The 18793-nt window shown below is 41.9% G+C and overlaps 1 protein-coding gene across 2 annotated transcripts in view; it reads left to right on the top strand.

The window, feature by feature from the left end:
- The first annotated feature begins 1744 nt into the window (after nucleotides 1–1744).
- LOC132989625 (metabotropic glutamate receptor 7) overlaps nucleotides 1745–18793 on the top strand; it is a 65044-nt gene continuing 47995 nt past the window's right edge. Inside the window, exons 1-2 of one of the 2 annotated variants that reach the window (XM_061057338.1) lie at nucleotides 1745–1989; nucleotides 2130–3406. In XM_061057338.1, coding sequence (XP_060913321.1) covers nucleotides 2903–3406 — 504 coding nt within the window. In that variant the 5' untranslated portion in view covers nucleotides 1745–1989; nucleotides 2130–2902. Of the gene's footprint in view, nucleotides 1994–2129; nucleotides 3407–18793 lie in introns of both variants that reach the window. The other variant, XM_061057337.1, reaches the window with a different exon arrangement.

Here is an 18793-nt window from a genome sequence, read left to right as displayed (position 1 = left end):
TGAAGAAGACTGCATCCAGCAGACGTGTTATTGAACGCCAGAAACAAAGGCTCTGGTCCCTCATAGGAGTCTATTATTTACCAAGTGGGATGCATTGAAATGTAGAGCATCCCTGGCGTGTGGCTGCATTTATTGGTTAGTTTGGCTGTATGTTGAAAAGCAAAACCTCTTCCAGGATACATCCTCGCTCCTTCCTGCTTGTTGCTTCTTTCTTTATCACATGATGGAATTGAAATGGAGTTTATACTGTGTGTATTTGAGCACACATGAAGCTGTGGACGTGAGGAAGTAGAACACAGAGAAGATCCAAACCGAAGTGTAATCTCGGTCTAAATCACCCGGACTTCCCATGGGGAAAGGCCCGTCTTCCTGGGGTTAGTCAGTGAATTAAATCACAGTGAGGGCCCCATTTTTCAAAAGTAACCTTTCCGTTGACAGTGTAAGTGGGAGTCAGGCTCTCACCCTGGTCCGAGCTGTGGAATTAGTGCCTTGTGAGGCGACACCAGTCTCTCAGGGTGTCATTTGTAGGGGCTGTTTGTGGTTTTTTTTTCTTTTCTGCCTGTCTGAGTTCGCTCAGTGTGGAGGAGACCATCTGCCTCCCTATCCTCTCTCAGCCCTCATTTCTCTCCGCAGCAGTCTCTTCCCGGCAGTTTCCCACACACTTTCCTGAAATGTATTTTTGGTGCATCTCATGAATTTTGGCCCCAGAGTACAGTTTGTGCTCCCAGTACCCACATCAACACCCTCAGACTTGGACATGAAGGATTCTCCTATTGAAAAGTATTCATGCAATCAAAGCAGCTAATGGAGATAAACACACTACATGGCTGGATTAGGCTTGAATTAATCTCTTTTCAACTTAATTAATTAGCAATGTGTCCATTCCAGCCTGTAGTGTCAATAGGACATGTTGCAATTAGAGCTACATCGCCTTTTCTAATCTTTTAATTGAACAGAATTGAACGGAACGAACATGTTCATGAATTGGTATTTTATGCCTCACAATCATTTTCACCATGTACTGTAACAACTCTTAGGGTCTGTTTACTACTCAAAGATCAGAAAACGGAACTGATTTATCCCATAATCCATTTGCTTTAGAGACTGCTGGTGTATTTCTCCTAGCAGCAGCCCCTGGGGATGCTTTTGTTTGGACGTGTGGCGGCTGGTTGAGAGGTGGTCATTTTCTAAGCTAACTTGAAAATGAAGCCTATACGAATGAATTATGTATTTTCTGTGTGCTCAGTTGGCACCTTTTATCAACTTCTAACCCACTGATTGACTCCAGCAGAGCCTTTAACATGCATTTTTTTTTTTAAATACGATTTTCCTCACCTTGTTTAAAATTAATGCCACAAAAGTGCCAAGTGAGTCCCCTACTAATGCCTGCCCATGAACGCAAATTATCATAATCTGCTTGTTTGTAAAAGCACCATCTGTGCAATTAAATAGTTTGGTGATGATGATAGTGTTTTGTTAGGAATATGAGAGGGCTCCTTTTGCTCCTGGAGGTGTGGTTAATTCTCACCAGCCTGTGTGCCAGTGTGCATGCCAGCTTTATGTGTGTGTGTGTGTGTGTGTGTGTGTGTGTGCACACAGGATGAATCAGGAGTGTCTTCTGAAGAAGGGTTGCCTGGGAGACCAGCCTGGACCCCTCCAAACGTGTCTGTTCTCCCCTCCTCCTCCTCCTCCTCCCCCCGCCTCCGTTTTAAAGGTGCATCAGTAATGAATCCAAAACTATTTCAGGAAAGCCACTTTTTCCAGTCGGCGGGCTCATACCTGCAGCTCTTCCTTTTCATAATGCCACAGATCTCTGTTTCATGCCAGCCTCCTTCTACATCAAAAGCAAAAAGAAGGGGAAACACTTCTTCTGTGTTTGTGTGAGGTGATAAAGGAGGGGAGAAGGAGAAGAAGAGAGAGAAGAGATTATGAATGCGGAGACGCTGCGCGCGGAGAGGCACTCAGAGGAACAATTGTCGTACTATTAAAGTCAGTAAGTGCATTTTGCTCGGCATGTTTACCTTCTCGTTGAGTTGATGCCTTACGACGCTGAACGCCAACTTCCTGAAAACCATTACATGAAGTGATGCTTCTCTTTTTCTCTTCCTCTCTCTCTCTTTCTCTCTCAGCCTGCTGAATGACGTCTCGCAAGCTAAGGGGGCTGAAAACTCGGCGCACACAGTGAATCCCTCGCTGTGACTCATTCATTTTGTATAAATGCGACCGGTTGCAGAGCCGGAGAAAGAGCAGGGGCTTTAATTAGCTGGATTTTCTCGGTCCTCTGCTCGGAGGACGCATTTCAGCTCGCGCTGGTCGTCTCTTTTCTTTCTTTCCTTCTTTTTCCTTTTATGGAGACTGTGGAGATGATATGCACCCGTGGGAGACAGACAGCCGACCGAGCCTTTCCTGCGCTCCCATGGAGTTGGTTTGAGCAAGAAAGAATGTCACCCACTTCTGCTGGTCCTGACATCTAAGTATTGATTTTGCGAGATCGTTTCTTGAATCCGTTCGCGTTTGAAGTAGAATAATTCTCTCTGTGTGTGTTCTGCGCTGCGGGTTTTTCCTGTTTTTGTTCACGCGCCTTTGGATTTAGCATAAATGGACAAAATTAGGCCAGTTTATCTGCGGAGGGTGTTCATTTTTCCCCCACTGATATTTTCTGACATATGGATGTAGCCTCGCTTTCTAAAAGGGAAACCGAATTAGGGCTTCACTATTCAACAAGCTGCAGCGCTCACTCCAGGCAGCAAAGCGATGGGCGCAGTTTGCCTGAGCCATCCTCTGCGTCTTGCTTCTTCAGCCCAGCTTGTTGAATCTCCTCCCTGGTGACATAGAAGAATGGCTTTATTTTAACAAACTTCCTCAGCCTGATTACGCTCAACCCGTCCCTTAAAAGTTGATCATGGCTCGTGCCTTTGTGCGCGTGAAGCTGGGCTTTATTTTCACAGTGTTTTGGCTCATGAGGACTGTGGTGGATTTCGCGCTAACCCAGGAGACTTATGCCCCCCACTCAATACGGACTGATGGCCACCTGACTCTCGGCGGACTCTTCCCGGTGCACGCGCGGGGGTCCGACGGCACGCCATGCGGAGACCTGAAAAAAGAGAACGGCATCCAGAGGCTGGAGGCCATGATGTACGCGTTGGACCAGATCAACCAGGACGAGCAACTCCTACCCAACATCACCTTAGGCGCGCGCGTGCTGGACACTTGCTCGAGGGATACCTACGCGCTGGAGCAATCGTTAACTTTCGTGCAAGCCCTCATCACGAAGGACACCTCCGACGTGAGGTGCACCAACGGGGAGCCACCGGTGTTTGTCAAGCCGGAAAAAGTGGTGGGAGTCATCGGAGCCTCGGCGAGTTCGGTATCGATTATGGTTGCCAACATCCTACGCCTCTTTCAGGCAAGTCTTTGAGCGTGTGGGATAGTTTTTAAAACTGTTTTTGATGTAACTCCTGTTAGAATCCGCTTTTTAGGGAAAGGCTGTTCCGTTTTATACCACCTAGTGATGGGAAGCAGATGGAAGTAATAAGTGGTAAACAACAAAAACCTGGTCCTATGCAGAAAATAAAACCCACCCTGTTAAAAAACAAACACCTTTATTTTCAGGCGTTCATACAGAGATTTTTACTTTGCTCTTGCCCATGTTCTAATTTTCCTCCATACTTCTCCCCATGTATAAAACAAAAAAAAAACAAAAAAAACAAAAAGGTAAGGTGGTGTGAGTTTTGGTACTTTTCCCCTTCGCTTCACTGTGCTGTGCATGAGACAGCTGAGTGTGCTGTTGCCTGTCCCCGGTGGTGCTGAAAGAACAGCTCCCGTCTGTTCCAGTCTCACTCCAGAGTCTGGATGAGTGGGCACTGACAGCCTGACACAATCACACCCAAACTCAACAACCGCCTCCTGAGAATAACTGGCCCCGCTTCATGTGATTGCGCATGATTATATGAACCTCTTGTACAAGGAAGAGACTGCAGGCGTTTTTATGAATTGTTTTGATCGTGAAGGCTGAGATTTATGGTTGAGTTGCTTTTATCTGCAGCGGGGGGGGGGGGGGGGGGGTTGGGCCTAAAAAAGGAGCTTGTTTCAAACTCTTCGCACCCTAATTGAGCTCGATAGCATTGCGTAAATAAAATGAATTTGCACTACTAATTTCAAAATGAGTTAGCATGCGTGTCTATGTGAATACATTTCTGTTCCTGCTGTCTTAGACACAACTGACCCACTGCTGGGGCTGCAGTGGAATGAGGAAACACAGCAGGGCACTAATACAACAGATGAATTATTTAAATCACATCTTCACAGCAAAACACCTAATTACTTGGATGCTTTTGCAAATGTGCAGACTTCTTTGCAGCTTTTTTTTTTTGTGTTGTTTTGTTTTTTTCTCTCTCGTGTGAGGACAGTGGTGTTACACCCAGGAAGGATGTTCTGGGCTGCAGTGTTGGTGCTAATGATTTGTGGTCGCACGTTGTAACCCACTCCTGTCGTTTTGTGTTTTCTCCCAGTTCAATTAGAACAAACCACCAGCCTGGCTGTAAGTAGCTGTTTAACTGCAACTGGAAGACAGTCAAAGTGCTTAACATGCTTTTAGCCCCCCTCCTACCTCCAATCTCCTTCTCATCACCCTTTTCACACATACACACACACACACACACACACACACACACACACATACACACACACACACACACTCTTACACATGCAACACTTTTGTTTTTTACACAGCTAGTCATCCTCTGTGGTCTCATGGCTCCACTGGCTGGACAATTAGACGGATGGTCCCCAATGCAACCTACACCCTGGCTTTGGTTCCTCTTCTCTCTTTGTAGGCTGAGTTAACAAATTAGATTTTTATCATTTTAAGTTGGTGAAACCCCCCAGTTACACTTTGAAGCATCCCCAGTAGACTTGTTATTTGTTAAAGAACATTGTAAGACTTCCTTTTGCGAGCATAATTTAACATGTATGAATTTGTGAAATTTACAAGGCTTAAGTTGAAAGAGGCGATTCCTTCTCTCGTCTTTGCAGCTCACACCAGCGGCTCTGAAAGTGTAAAGCGATGGGAGTGTGAGGCGTAGTCCATGTGTGATGCTCTGTTCAAGCGCTGTGGATTGACAGCTGTTGTCGTGCAGCTCCACCCGTCACTCTGCATTTCTTCTCATTTCCCCAAATTGTTTGGCAGACAGGTGGATTTAATCACCACAGTAAAAAAGAAAATCTTCACGCAAGATAAATTCAGATCCCATTTGCCCTTCATCACACAGTTTTTTTTCCCCCTTCCAGTGGTGATGATGGAGGTGATAATAAACGATGATGACTTAAATGTGAGGCCGCATGATACTGTATAATCAATACATGTCAGAAGTGAGAACTCCCAGCCCATTCGCCCTCATTAGTTTTACAGCATTTGATTAAAGTGTGGCAGCAATTCCAAGTTTCTGAGATAATCTTTGACTTTGATCCATCAAATATCAAATGATTCAAGCCAAAAGTTAAAGAGAAGACCTGTTCAGGTATAATTAAAGAAGAAAAGCATTTTTATTTCTTAAATCAAAGGGATAGAGTTCCCAGAAGAAAGTCTGAGTTAATTTAAATCATATTTGATTGTTGGATATGCTCAATAAGTGCACAATCTAATGCGGGCTTTGAAGTTAAACCTTCAGATTTAAGTTGTATGATTTCCTCTCACTTAGCTGTCCTCCTAGCTTACTTTCTGCCTTGTTCTCGTTGAACATCATCAGGTCATTTTGTGCCTCACCCCTGTGATAAATGAATCATCAGAGAAACTAAATAGTGATCGTAGACTTTTATTGCCAGACGCTAAATATCATGGCCGTCTATTCGGGACATGAGTAGCTGCTGAACTGTTAATGCCGGAAAATTGACATGGGGGATAGATTTTTCTGAGGACCCAGGAGGGGTGATCAATACTGTTGCCATGGTGAGGCCGATTTGCTGCTAAGATGTTTTTATTTCGCTGCCTTTCATGCTGTGTTGGAAATGAGAAGCAACAATGCCACAGGAGGGAGAAGAAAAATCAATTACCCAAACTTTTGAATTGTTACCAGGAGCCATGATGTTGTGCACATTTTGAAGAATCACCCAATCTTCACTCTTTGCTTATGAGTCAATCTCAAGGAGGAGGAGGATTCTGTGCTTGAAAACACGAGGTAACTTTGTCCATTTGTAAGTCCTGGCCTCTTGAATGAATCATGAAATTGATTTTTCCCTAGATGACATTTACATCAGGGAGTGAGGCACGCTATTCAGGGGTCGCATCTCTTTTTCCCATAGACTGAGGCAAAAAACTTTGTATTGAATGCAGGTGAACTCGGTCTTGTCCTCCTGTCTGGGGAAGCGGCCCCTTCAGACGAGCTGTCTAAGTGAGGCATTGACGTCCTCGCCTCTCATAGCCCTGACAGGCTCCGCTCGGCTTTTTATCTCTCCTTTTTTTCAAAGAATCATCACTGTGATTGATTTGAAGGAGATTGAAGCCTTGCAGTGTGATCTATTCAGCTGACACTGGTAAAGACGGACACCAGAGGAATATGAGGTGTGTGTGTGTGTGTGTGTGTGTTTGTGAGTTACATAACAAGCACTCAAAGTGACACAATATGGCAGAGGTTAATTATGTCTCTTTCCCTAAACATGGTTGCCATTTGTACATTGATGCATGCAGAAGCTTGGGTCAATTAGTCACATATCCAGTCCTGTCTCCAGCCCTATGATAGGAGACGGTGCTGGTATGTCAAGGATGCAGCATTTGAAGACACACACACACACACACACACACACACACACACACACACACACACACACACACACACACACACACACACACACGCACACACACACACTTCATATGCACACAAATAACTCCCACCCTTAGCTGAAGGAATGAAAACACAATTGTCTCTCTGCTTTTGCTACTTGCATTTTCCCTCCATCACTTGCTAATTGGCTATTTTTTTTCTGAGTGTGACACAGAGACCCCTCTCACGACATTATATCTTTATAACAAGCATCTGAAACCATAATGCAAAAAGTTATTCCACTTTTTCTACTTTGTTGACACCTACAACAAAACTCACGAGGAGCCCGAATTGACGACAAATAAATCAGTTGAGTATGTTATTATTAACATAATATTCCAAGGACAAAGAAAATGTAAATCAATATAATCATGACTTGGAGTTTGCTGTGGTGATACTAGGACATGTGTTTTTTTTTCGTTGGGGGATTCTGGTCCTTGTTGATGAGGCCAGCTCCATTTTGACATCAACCAATCCATGCAGGATCTATAACAGATAAAATAACTCACATTGTAAAGAAACAAATATGACTACTGAATGAAGTTATGAAAGAACTCAGCTGAGCTAAAAGTACAAGAAAAAAAAGTAACAAAAAGAGTAAAAGAAGATGGAAAGAAAGAAAAATGAGTGAGACATTCTTTGAATTTCAGATTTAGAGAAAGTCTCACAGGGATTTGTGTGAAGATGGAAATCTAAGACTTCAATATAAATGATGTGAATAACATTTAAATTTAATTTAATGATCAGTGCACCACCCTTCTTTAAAGTCCTGAATTATTTACATTACAAGAGAAGAACTGAATACGAGTCCAAATGTTCCCTGTCTCTCTTTACCACTCAGCTTTAACCCCTACACTCAGGTAGAAGACAAACTCTATAGTTTTATTGTTTTTTCCTGCGGGAGATAGTTTGTACCACTGGCTCCAGTGGTACTCCCTTGTGGTCTTACAACTGACCCCTAACCCAAACCATGCTGGTTTTCATTCCAGCCATTTAATCTGATGCTGACTTGTGCCCTGGTCAGAGCGGAATTGGCAAGGTGAAATCTACTTGCACGCTGGGGCGAGAGCAGGTGGGACAGGACAAAACGTGGGCGGGGTAACAAGCATACACCACAACGTGTTAGCATGGCTGACAGCCTAAGAATAGATTCTAGACACTTCTTTATACATGTAGTCTATTTTTTTGTCCACTATCACGATCATTTTACTACTTGCCAGCCACATAATGTGAACCTCCACCGTCTGCTTGTTCTTCATTCAGTTAAACAAACGAGGATATAAACAATCAATACTTAGTTAAGGAGAGGTCAATCCTATGCTCTTCAGCCGGTCACGAGTGTGAAAGGGTATTTTCCCGGGTCAGAGTTCAATCAGAGCGCACGGTGCAAGATCAAGTGGTGACAAGACCGTTGTGTGTAAATTATGAGGAGCCAGTAATGCTGCAGTAAACCTGGGATGCAAATGAATGCATCCAAATGAAATTATGTTGCTGGACATAACAGCAGCCATGCTCTGAGTACGAGTGCCAGGACTGAGCAACAGCAGGCATAGATCTAATGTTGGAATTGGATGATAGAAAAAAAAAAGAACAAAAATTTTTTTTACATTTAAATTGGAATGATGTCAAAGTCGTGTTTGTGGCGGTTTCCAAAGCACAAATTGATCTCCAGGAAAACTCCAGACACGCAATGGCAACAATTACGATACTAGCTACACAGCGAAATGTCGTCTGAGAACCTGATCTATCAGATGTCTCTCTCTTTCTTTGGCCCTATTTCTGGGAGGAACAGCGTTGTGACAGAGTTCTGTTGCACTCATGTTCAGTGGAGCAGGTGTATATTTACACACAAACACGATTCTCTGTGAACAACTGATGCAACATTAATAAACTGAATAAAATATCCCTGTGTTAGACATGTTGTCATCGCTTCTGACACCAGGTCTTTAGGTCAGCGGCCTGCCACAGGGAGAATATGAGAAGCCATGCATGCCTGATATTAATGTCTTGGATATTCCCACAGGCCTGGGGGGGATGGTCCACTTTATTATTGGGCTCCATAATAGTGTGCACGACTGTGTGACTAAATGTTTTCCAATGAAAACAAAGCTAGTGCATTCTGACTTCATTCTTCATTTGTTTTCAGACATGTTTCAGTTTGTTTCTATTTTGTGTCCACTTACATCTGATAAATATTCATTCAGACCATGTAACTGGGTGCCATCCCTCCTTTATACATGCTTTTAAGCTTGTCTCTCAGAGACAGGCTGTTACCCACACCTCCCATGCATAGGAGGATGGAAGCGGGCACCTGCCTTAAAGCTTAGCTCTGCTCTCACATGGGGTCACACCAGTGTTCCTCAAAAAACGTGTCGGCAGTATGACTGTGAAATGTGACTAGAACAGCACTCTTAGACTTTGTTGGAAGTTTTCTGCAGTTAATCTGGCGAGCAGAAGGAGCAAAAGAAGAGGAAACCCCATTACGTCCGATCCTCTTACGGGGATGAGTGGAGAAGCATGAGGAGGTCTCTGCTGGCTGCCGGTCGGGCTCGCACTTATCCCTCCAAAAAGGAAAAATGTCCCTTTTACTTGTGTAGGAAACAGTCCAGTGTGGGCTGAAAGGCATTATCACAGGGCTCATTGTAGTTTGTTTAAACACAGTGATATGTTTTCCATGGAGCATTTTTGACACAGCTTCCATTACAAAGTCACTCAGCCATACTAGCGCTGAATGACTAAATAGGATCTGATTCTGTTTTCAAGGCAGAAAACCTCATAAGAGCACAAAATGTCTCCATGGATCAAGTGAACTGTTTTTCCAGGCATTTTCCTGTCTTCTCACGGGTCCTCAAATCCTGCTAAATGAGTTTGGTGAATTCGTGAAAAAGGCTTCTCTTAGTGCAGCCTGTGAGAGTGTCTGCTGATTCCAAATGATGCATCTGTTATGGGTCCTCTCAGACCTGGGCTCTGTGCTTTGTTCCCTGTTTCATCGCTTTCTCAACACCTTCCTCATCACAATCTGAAATCACACACCACATTAGAAATTATTTTGCACTTAAGACTAATCCTTTGGATCTACTTGTCAGGGAGAATTCCCTCTCAACACATACAAAATGTTGGACTTTAAAGAAAATAGGAAGTAAAACAGTGGCTCTGAGGTTTGGACTGTAACGCACTGCAGTGCTTTTGCCGAATGCTAAAAAACTGCAAACAAACATTCTTCACAGTGACAATGCTAACTGCTAACAATGCTGTTCAGTTTTGTTATTTACCATTAAGTACGCTATCTCAGTTTAGCATGTTATCATGCTAACATGTCCTACCTTACCTCCTTTGACAATGGTTAGCCCAAACAAGGTTTGTACTAAAATGTTTAGAAGAAGTAGTTTACTTTTTTAGATCCCCAATCTTAGTGTGTTAGCATTAACATATTTGCAAACTTCAGCTTAAAACAAAGGACACCTGGGGCTGATGGAAACTAATTAGTAATTGTTAGAAAGCAGTGTCTTGGAATAATTTATCACTTGATGATGACCCTGGTGGAGAAGTTAAAGAATCATATAAGGGATAACGTATAGTGAGCAGGTTGTTGTCGCGGAATGGAACAGGACCTCGTCCACCAAATCACTACCACACTTATTAAACGGCTACTTACTAAGGAGATCAATCATTTGAAACAATATTGATTTGAAAATTATTTTATTATTTTAATCAATTAATCAACAAATAGTTTAATCTACAGTTAGAGCTTGGTCCATAGCAACAGTTACGTCTGTAGCATGGTTAAGGTGAGCTAGACTAGCTGTTATTACTCACACTACACTGAACATTACCGCAGATGGTGAATTGAAACACAAGGTGAACAGACCAGGATTAATCAGGGCAGCACCTGATTTATTTTTTCCGCCTCAACACCGTCGTAGTCTGTTGACATTTTCCATTAAGAAGTCTATATACAGAAGTCTTAGTGTTTTAGTTTGGTAGATTTCCCTGTCGTAGCGTACAGTTCTTCCATCCTTTAACCTCTTTCCTCCATTGTTATCCTCTCCTTTCTCTTCTTCCCACTGTAAACAGACCGACTCCAAATTAAACCGGACTTCTTTCCGCCGATTGATGTGATGAAAGTTAGTCCTCCAGAGTCCACGACAAGAGCCGAGTCCCCTGCAATCATCTGCTTTTTTAATAGTTAGTATTTCTTAACAACAGTGAGCGTTGCTCTGCTTAATTGGCCAATCAGAATCAAGTATTTAACACAGCCGAGTAATTGAAGTCATTAAAAGAATCTCGGTGGAACACACATGTTCTAAATTACACGCTATACACCCGCTAGCTGTTGAGGAGTTTCACTTAAAAGGGGACAGATTGTAGTAAGAAAATCAACAAAGACAGGAGGGTTTTACCTGATTTTGACCATGAACATCTCTCCAAAGTTCCAGACGAACATATCTTATTGGTAACGACAAATTTTCCATATCAACCAAAGAGACATTACTAGAAATGATGAATGCAACACAGCTCTCAAACTCAATCAACTTTGTGCAGTGGGCCAACAAGTTAGAAGTGACAGGAGGTGAACCGCTCACATGGCAGTCCCTGGAGGCCGGCAGCACGAGGCTCTGTTTGGACTGCATGCCCATGCGAGGGCTCTAATGTAGACAGGCATGTCACTGAAGAGCAGCAAGAAATAGACGAGGCGTCACCGCACGCCAGCTTGAGCTGCAAGAGAGGGAAGAGAAAACGAAATGGTCCTTCTATCTATAGTGCTCATTTTTTCCTCAGGTACCTCGAGTGGCAGCAAGCCAGGTAGACCTTTTTCATAAAAGTGCCAATATTGTTTCTAGAGAGAGGTATTTGTTCTTTATTTCCTTATAGGTAATTGTGAATGTAAACAGGAACACAATGAAAATCATTTTCAACTCTATCGCTTTTGGTTGGGAGGCAGAGGTTTTGAGTGGCACTTAAGCATCGCTGTGTATATAATTTAAGCAGCATTTCACACCGTGGCAAGTGGAAGTGGAGCTAATTTTGCTGAGAGGTATAAGTTATGAAAAATAATATTATGTTATAGGCAGATAACATGTTTTATATAAACTCTCATGCATCTAATATTAGTTAAGTGATGCAACATGTACAACAATTGCCCTCGGAATGTAGTTGAGCTGAACTATTTACCTCAAAATGAATTGAGTTAGTATAACACAGACAGTTTCATATATTAGTTCTCATGAATCTACTTAGCTACGCTCAATTTTATTTTGCAGATATTCAAAAACCTGAAGCTCTGGGTCAGTGAGCTCATCCATTTGAAATATGGTCATTAAACATCCATGTTTATGAATTTAAGATTTGTGCACAGGGATGGCAAAGTCCAGTGTGCGCTTTCCTAGTGAGCATAATAAACATCATCCGAATTCCTTGTCCTTGTGTTGTGTTATTACAGCAGAGCCTGAGGGTACATCAGTTGCTAACAAAAGATACTAACAGTAATATATAACCATGACATCAGGCAGCACAATGTGGACCTTTATAGAGAGACTAAATTATTAGAGTGCAGCATGGGCCTCAGGTAGTTATGCTAAAAACACCTGTTGATTTTTGATGTGGAAATGAAAGAGTGGAACTTTCATTAGCTTCAGTTTCATTTTGTCTGTATTTCCCTTGGGATGAAGCTTTGCGAGTGTGGCGTATGTATTTTTATTTTTTTCCCGGGTTGGCTGTGCAGTGGTGTGTTTGTGCTGTTTGAACAACTTTGTGTGTCTCCGCTCTTTTGAGCTTGAAATGTATACAGTGCTGCAGCATCTAAGGCATATATACATAACAAATCAGTTGACAGGATGACTGTTTTCAGATGCAAATCCCGTGGGATTTCAAGTGCTCTCTGAAAAACAGCATCTGACACATGCATTGATTTGAAGGAAGACCTCAATCACCACTGACATTTTGCAAATTAGGGAAGCTCTCTCCTTTCAAATAGGATTGCTTAAACTCCAATTGAATGCCACACAGGAGCTATTGATGGCAGGAGATAGTGTTTTTTTAACAGCTTTATCAGTGTTGGACCACTCGCATGTGGCCCACAGTGAAGCTGGGTGGATCAATAGCCTGCCATTTATCAATGGATTATGCATTGAGCTGTCATGTGCTACCTGGAGGTCAAAGGCCAATCAAATGTGATATTTGCTTGTTGATATTCAAATACCAAACTGTCTGTGTTGCGTCAGCCAGTCAAAGATTTTTCTCTCTGTACTCCTGCCAAAAGATTCAAAACTAAAATCTATTTTATATTCAGGAGGGTGAAATCAGATATATTTTAAGAATACTATATTACACCCTGATTTTCCATTTTTCATGCTGTTGTTCAAGGTTTTCCTGTATGTGTATATAGGTTTCCCATATGTGTATAGCTATATTAATCATGCTGTTAGGACAAAAGTCTGCTTTAATATTCACATTAAGAGGTCATAAAGAAAGACCTCACAACAAGTTAACCACTAGACATTTGATTCTAAAGGTAGGGTTTGGTTAAGGTGTGCGGTTGATTGTAGTTGAGGTTAGGACAAGCCTGATGATGATTTATACTTGACGTACTGGTTGATGTACTGGTGGCCCTGGTATAGACACCTGCAGTATAGGTTGTGATTTATTTAGATTGTGATTGATCCAGTGTCATATTTCAAATGTTGATGGCTCCGCAGCAGCCCAAGACAGTCAGATGTGTTCAGGCGGCATATTGTATATGATACAATTGTATTCCCACAGTAACTGTTGTTTATATTCTTTCATCCTCTTTGTTAAATGCAGTGACTGGAGGCTATACAGAAATATTTACACAGTAGAACTTGAGTTATATTCAGGTTAAATGCCTATTTAACCTTATCTAATCACTGGGATTCAGATTTCTCCCTCTGACTTCACCGTGTTTACATTCTTTTATTGGTGTATAGAACGCGGGTTGTGGTGAGAACAAGCTTTGCAGAAGAGCGGTTGCTTAATACTGAGTCTTTCTATAACGTCTTCAGCTTCGTCATCCAATCAAAAGTCTGCAAAAATATAAAAAACTTATCGGACTAAACACAATCTATCTGACTGACAGGTCTCTCTATCACCTGTGTCTGCATGGGTACTAATAAATACTCGCTTCTCTAGAGACAATGGAAGTTTTAAAGTCCCCATGAAACCAGAATGGGTCGGCAGAAGTAGTGGGAATAATCACATTCTGTTTGTGAAAACACAATAACAGGGGGGGCCACACCTCCCTGGCTCAATGATGGTGAGATGGTTGTGCTTGTTAGCTTGTGAGTTAAGAGAGGGAGTTGAGTACAAAGCAGTAAATCAGAAGACAACGTTTTTTCTTTCTTTCTTTCTTTCTTTTAACTGTTGTTACTTTTGAAAGCATTACTGAGCATGCACACACATCTGAAAATACCCTGCAGGCACTGTATTTAATTTGAATCTAGAAACAACCAGATGCAAGATTCCTGGTGTGGCCTATTTGGGAGGCGAGAGATGAAGAGTAGACAGCCATGTGACCTAGCAGCTTCGTTTATTTGATCCCTAACCTGCCCCTTGATATTGGCTGTGGGCTACACACAACAACCAAAAGGTTCCCCAAAAGAAGAAAAATACGTAACACAGACAAAGGGCAGGATGTCTGCAGCTACAAGACAACACCACACACTGCTAGTGGGTCGATTAATAGAAAGGGATTTCTTTTGTTTCGTTTTTACATTTTTTGGGTTTGAAAATCCTCCTCATGTCTTAAAGGCTATTCTTAACATTAGTCAAAGTTTGATTTAAGGGTTTAGGTCAGGCCTAAGCCTCCAGGGTATGAGTGTACGTCAGTGCAATGTCCTCCTAAGTACTAAAAGTGTGGACATGAGTGTGTGTGTGTGTGGATGTGTGTGAGTGTTTTAGAGTGGCAATAATCCTTCACTCTCAGTGCTCAAGCAATTTTCCAGTTCCAGTGCACAGTTGGAAACACATCACACCTTATTATTTAGGGAAACCATGCAAACAGAGGTGTGTGCACTAATGAATATAAAATAGAGGAATGGATAAATACGTGGCACTTCAAGGCACTCACTGTGCTGGTCAGAGCACAAGTGGCTTTAACAGATAAGACCTTAGTTTGTTTTACTGCACAATTGTATTTTAACATTTGGTTAAAGCCAGTGCATGTACAGTAATAAGCCCTTTGTTACCGTATTGATATGCTTGGCTTAGATAATATATTTTATTATCTCTAAAAAAAATGTATATTGGTGTTTGGATTAGATTTCTGACTTGCAAGGCAAGAAGTTATTGACTACACACAACACTGTTTGCCACATGAGATACTTAGCTAAAGAAATACAAATTCATATATATTCATTTTTTTCATTAATAATGAGGCAACATGTCCAACGTTCTAGCTTTCATATCTTTGTATTACATGTGCAAAGCATTGTATTGTCTCTTACTTCAGAGTGTTTGACAGATTGTGTTGTTAGCACACTAGAGATCCACATGAGCTGTTTTGAGGGGGATGCATGTTAGTGTTTTCTTTTTCAAAATAAAGATAACCCTTCAGAAGCGGCTTGTGACAGTTCCATTGTATTCAGCTGTGCCCGTTCCTGTTTCGGCTGGTTAACTTGTCTGAGGGTAATTGTCTGATCTGGCGTCTGTTTCGCATCTCTGATTCTGGCTTTGAAATACATGTCAGTATGCAGCCTTCTGACACTTTGTCTCACTGTGAGAGGAAGTTATGCAAAATGTGCATGTCACAAAAACACATTCCCCATAAATCTTCTCGGTCCATTAGTTGAGACACTTGCTGTGATGAATCATAATCTCAGTGAGAATGAGAGTCTATTTACACAGAATAGCTCCATCTGAAAGATTTTTTCCAGTTCTTCCAGACTTGGCAGGTTATTGAATACGGCACTGGAAAAGCTTCTTGCTCTCACTGAGTGGACAATCGTCCATTGTTCTGGCTGTGGAGCAGAGCCTGTGTGCTGCTGACATGACTACAAGGTCAGATGCCCTCAGAAATGCTCTACATCAGCAGCACCCAGCAAACAGAGAGCCAGCAGGTGGCCAGGTCACGACTTGACACTGTATGATTTTCATCACAGAGAGCCACAGGGGTAGCAGACAAACAGAGACACACTTTACTCCATGGTTTGTCATTGTACCTACCTTTTTATAGCCATTTAGCAGTATAACTTTGACTTATAGATTTGTGTTGGTGGTAGTGTAACTAAATCTTTTATGGTTAAATGGCATTACCAGTTTGTTTGCCTAATGTGTTAGTGTAGTTAGGGCAAAGGTTGATTTGGAGACTCTGCACTGCTTTAATACTTAAATATAATCTGACTGAGAAACACTTGATGTGCACTCAGTTGGATTTCACATCTCAAATGGTCACGAGTACTTTTAATCTACTTTGAAATGGTTTAGAAATACAGAGAAAACAATAGATGAAACAGCAACATGAACCACTAAATGTTTACTTTTTCGTCAAGCCATTGGTAAAAAAAAAAAAAAAAAAAACTTAACTTAACTTAAGCTTAATTCTAACGTAGGCATGCTTACATGCTCATTTTGACAGTGCTAACATTTCAATGAAGGTCACAATCCTTGTTAAGAATGCCTATGATTACCTTTTGGTAATAAACAGCACTGCACCAAAAATGAATCGTAGATTTTGAGATATATCAATTTGAGAATTGAAAGACTATAAAACTGATGGGATATTTAAAGTCTGGATTCATCAATTAGTCATCAATTATGTCTGTTCAAAATGTCATTGCCATCTAACCCATTTCTGAGAGATTTCTGTCCAAACCAAAATGGTTGACTGATGCCCAACTCCTAGCATTGCCCCCCCTCCCAGTGTCACCAGTACTGCTTAAAGTGGCAAAAAGAAGCCTGTACTTTGGAAACCTACCAGGACCATATATTCTCAAACATTTAACTTCTATATTAAAAGATCTTTTCACCTCATATATTCTTGCCTCAAACCCACAAGTCATTAAAATGTCGCAGTCAGAGTTGTAACCATTAAGTGACCGTACATTCTTGATTTTATCTTTGGCTTGTTGGCTGCTAGATTTAAAGTTAATCTGCAGCTCACATCCTGCTCACTTTATAAACATACTGTGGCTGAGGTCTGACTGACTGAGGATTATATTTCCTCATGAGTCACACAGCTTGACATCCTCAGGCTGTTCTGACTGTCCCCTGTATTGACAGAAGAAGAAAGGTGAGTTCAGAGGAGAAGGGACTCTATTTCCCCGGACTGAGCCTCCCAGGCTGCAGCTCTGAACTCCCACCAACGAGTTCCAACAATCAGAAGCTTCAGGTTAGAGATAGTTGATGTGAGGGCCGGTTAAAGTCCCAGCGAAGGAGACGTTATTTGTATAAAGGCCTGGAGGAAGGTGCAGACAAACTCAAGGAAACAAACTCCTCAGGTTCACTGTGAAGTGCCCTATCGTGATGTTTTTATTTTGTTACCATACTCAAGGTTGCCTCAAATCTTTTTTATTATCACCTTTAAACCTCCATGTTTGGGGGTTTGTCTTTCTGAAGCTTTATGCTGCTATTTAAAAAAAAAAAAGTTTTTATCTGTTTCTGGATGGGTTTCAATCCTTTCTATATTTTTCTCTTTCTTTTTAAAGAAAGAATGTGAATGCTCTTCTGGTTTATTATTGCCTTCCTTTGTAGTTTTCAATGTATTTTATACCTATTTTAAAGCCCTGTTAGATGAGTGTGAATATCATACTGTGAATGGCAGTTTAAGCGGCACACGGCCGTGTCCCTTTAAAATAAAATCATCAAGACTGCATACATTCCGTTAGTTGCAGTTACTGCAATGCACAGCATAATGTAAAAACACAACACTGGGAATTATGTTAGTTTTAGCTATTTAAGTATAAGTGTGGCCCTTTTGCAGAAACCTGTATTCATGTGCACGTTCTACTTCACATTTGCAAACCCTCTCTCAGTCAGACAGATCCACGCGGGATGACAGAGGATTGGGCGAGTGTTTCTGCATGCAGGTGTTTGTGATAAGATTCTAAAATCTCAACCCTGGGAGCGGTTCAAGGCAGCACTGCAGGCGATGCCAAAGCAAGCAGATAGCTCTCTGTTGAAACATCCTGTTCTGATCTAAACCATTACATATATCTCAAGTGCATGGATTCAAGTATGAGCTCAGACACACCAACTGAAGGAATATGAGATATCTGTGATATTTTTTCCCCTGCTGTGATCACTATGTAATTACATGGCCCTGCTAAAGAATTCTTTGTGAGGAGGAGCAGACAGAGGAGGGAAGATAAGATCGAGGAGGCTCACCCACCATTGTCTGCACTATTAGGGGAGAAATGGGCCCAGCGATGATGCTCTGTCGAGTCTGAGGGGAGAGCTGCACACAGAGAGATGGGGGGGGGGGTAATACAGAGGGAGTCATTGGGATGCAGGTCAGAGTGTTGCAGGTGCACGACTAACAATGAATGTGTCAGACCCTGTATGCTCCAGGTGTAGGTGGGGGGAAAAAAGATGTACCTATGATCGCTCTGTGGTGAATAATATGCCAGAGACAGTCCAGTGCTGGAAAATGCAATGAGGCAGAGCAGAGATGTAAAGATGTTGCACACACCAATGATTGCCAACACAAAAACACAGACTTTTGTATTTGCAGGAAGAATAGACATGTATTTTGTCTCTTATCCAGAGCATAATAGAATGCATATTTCAGCATGGCTTTATTGATATCTCATATCTCATGTTGAAAAACTAAAGTTACGATGCAGGCTGCAGAGAAAGAACACAGCAGAGAAAAAACAAAGCCGCGTCCAGTGCACTCTGCAGTCTGGAAAAATCAATACAGCCCTTTGTAATGTGAGACCCCGTGGATATAAAGGAATACATTTGATAACACTTAGTCATAAACCTGCAGGCTGTGTTTTATTCTTGCCGTGACTCTGTGAGTT

Source organism: Labrus mixtus, chromosome 15, assembly GCF_963584025.1.
Source record: "Labrus mixtus chromosome 15, fLabMix1.1, whole genome shotgun sequence".
NCBI lineage: Eukaryota > Metazoa > Chordata > Actinopteri > Labriformes > Labridae > Labrus > Labrus mixtus.
The sequence above is the reverse complement of the archived record's forward strand: the minus strand, read 5'-3'. Positions and strand labels throughout refer to the sequence as shown.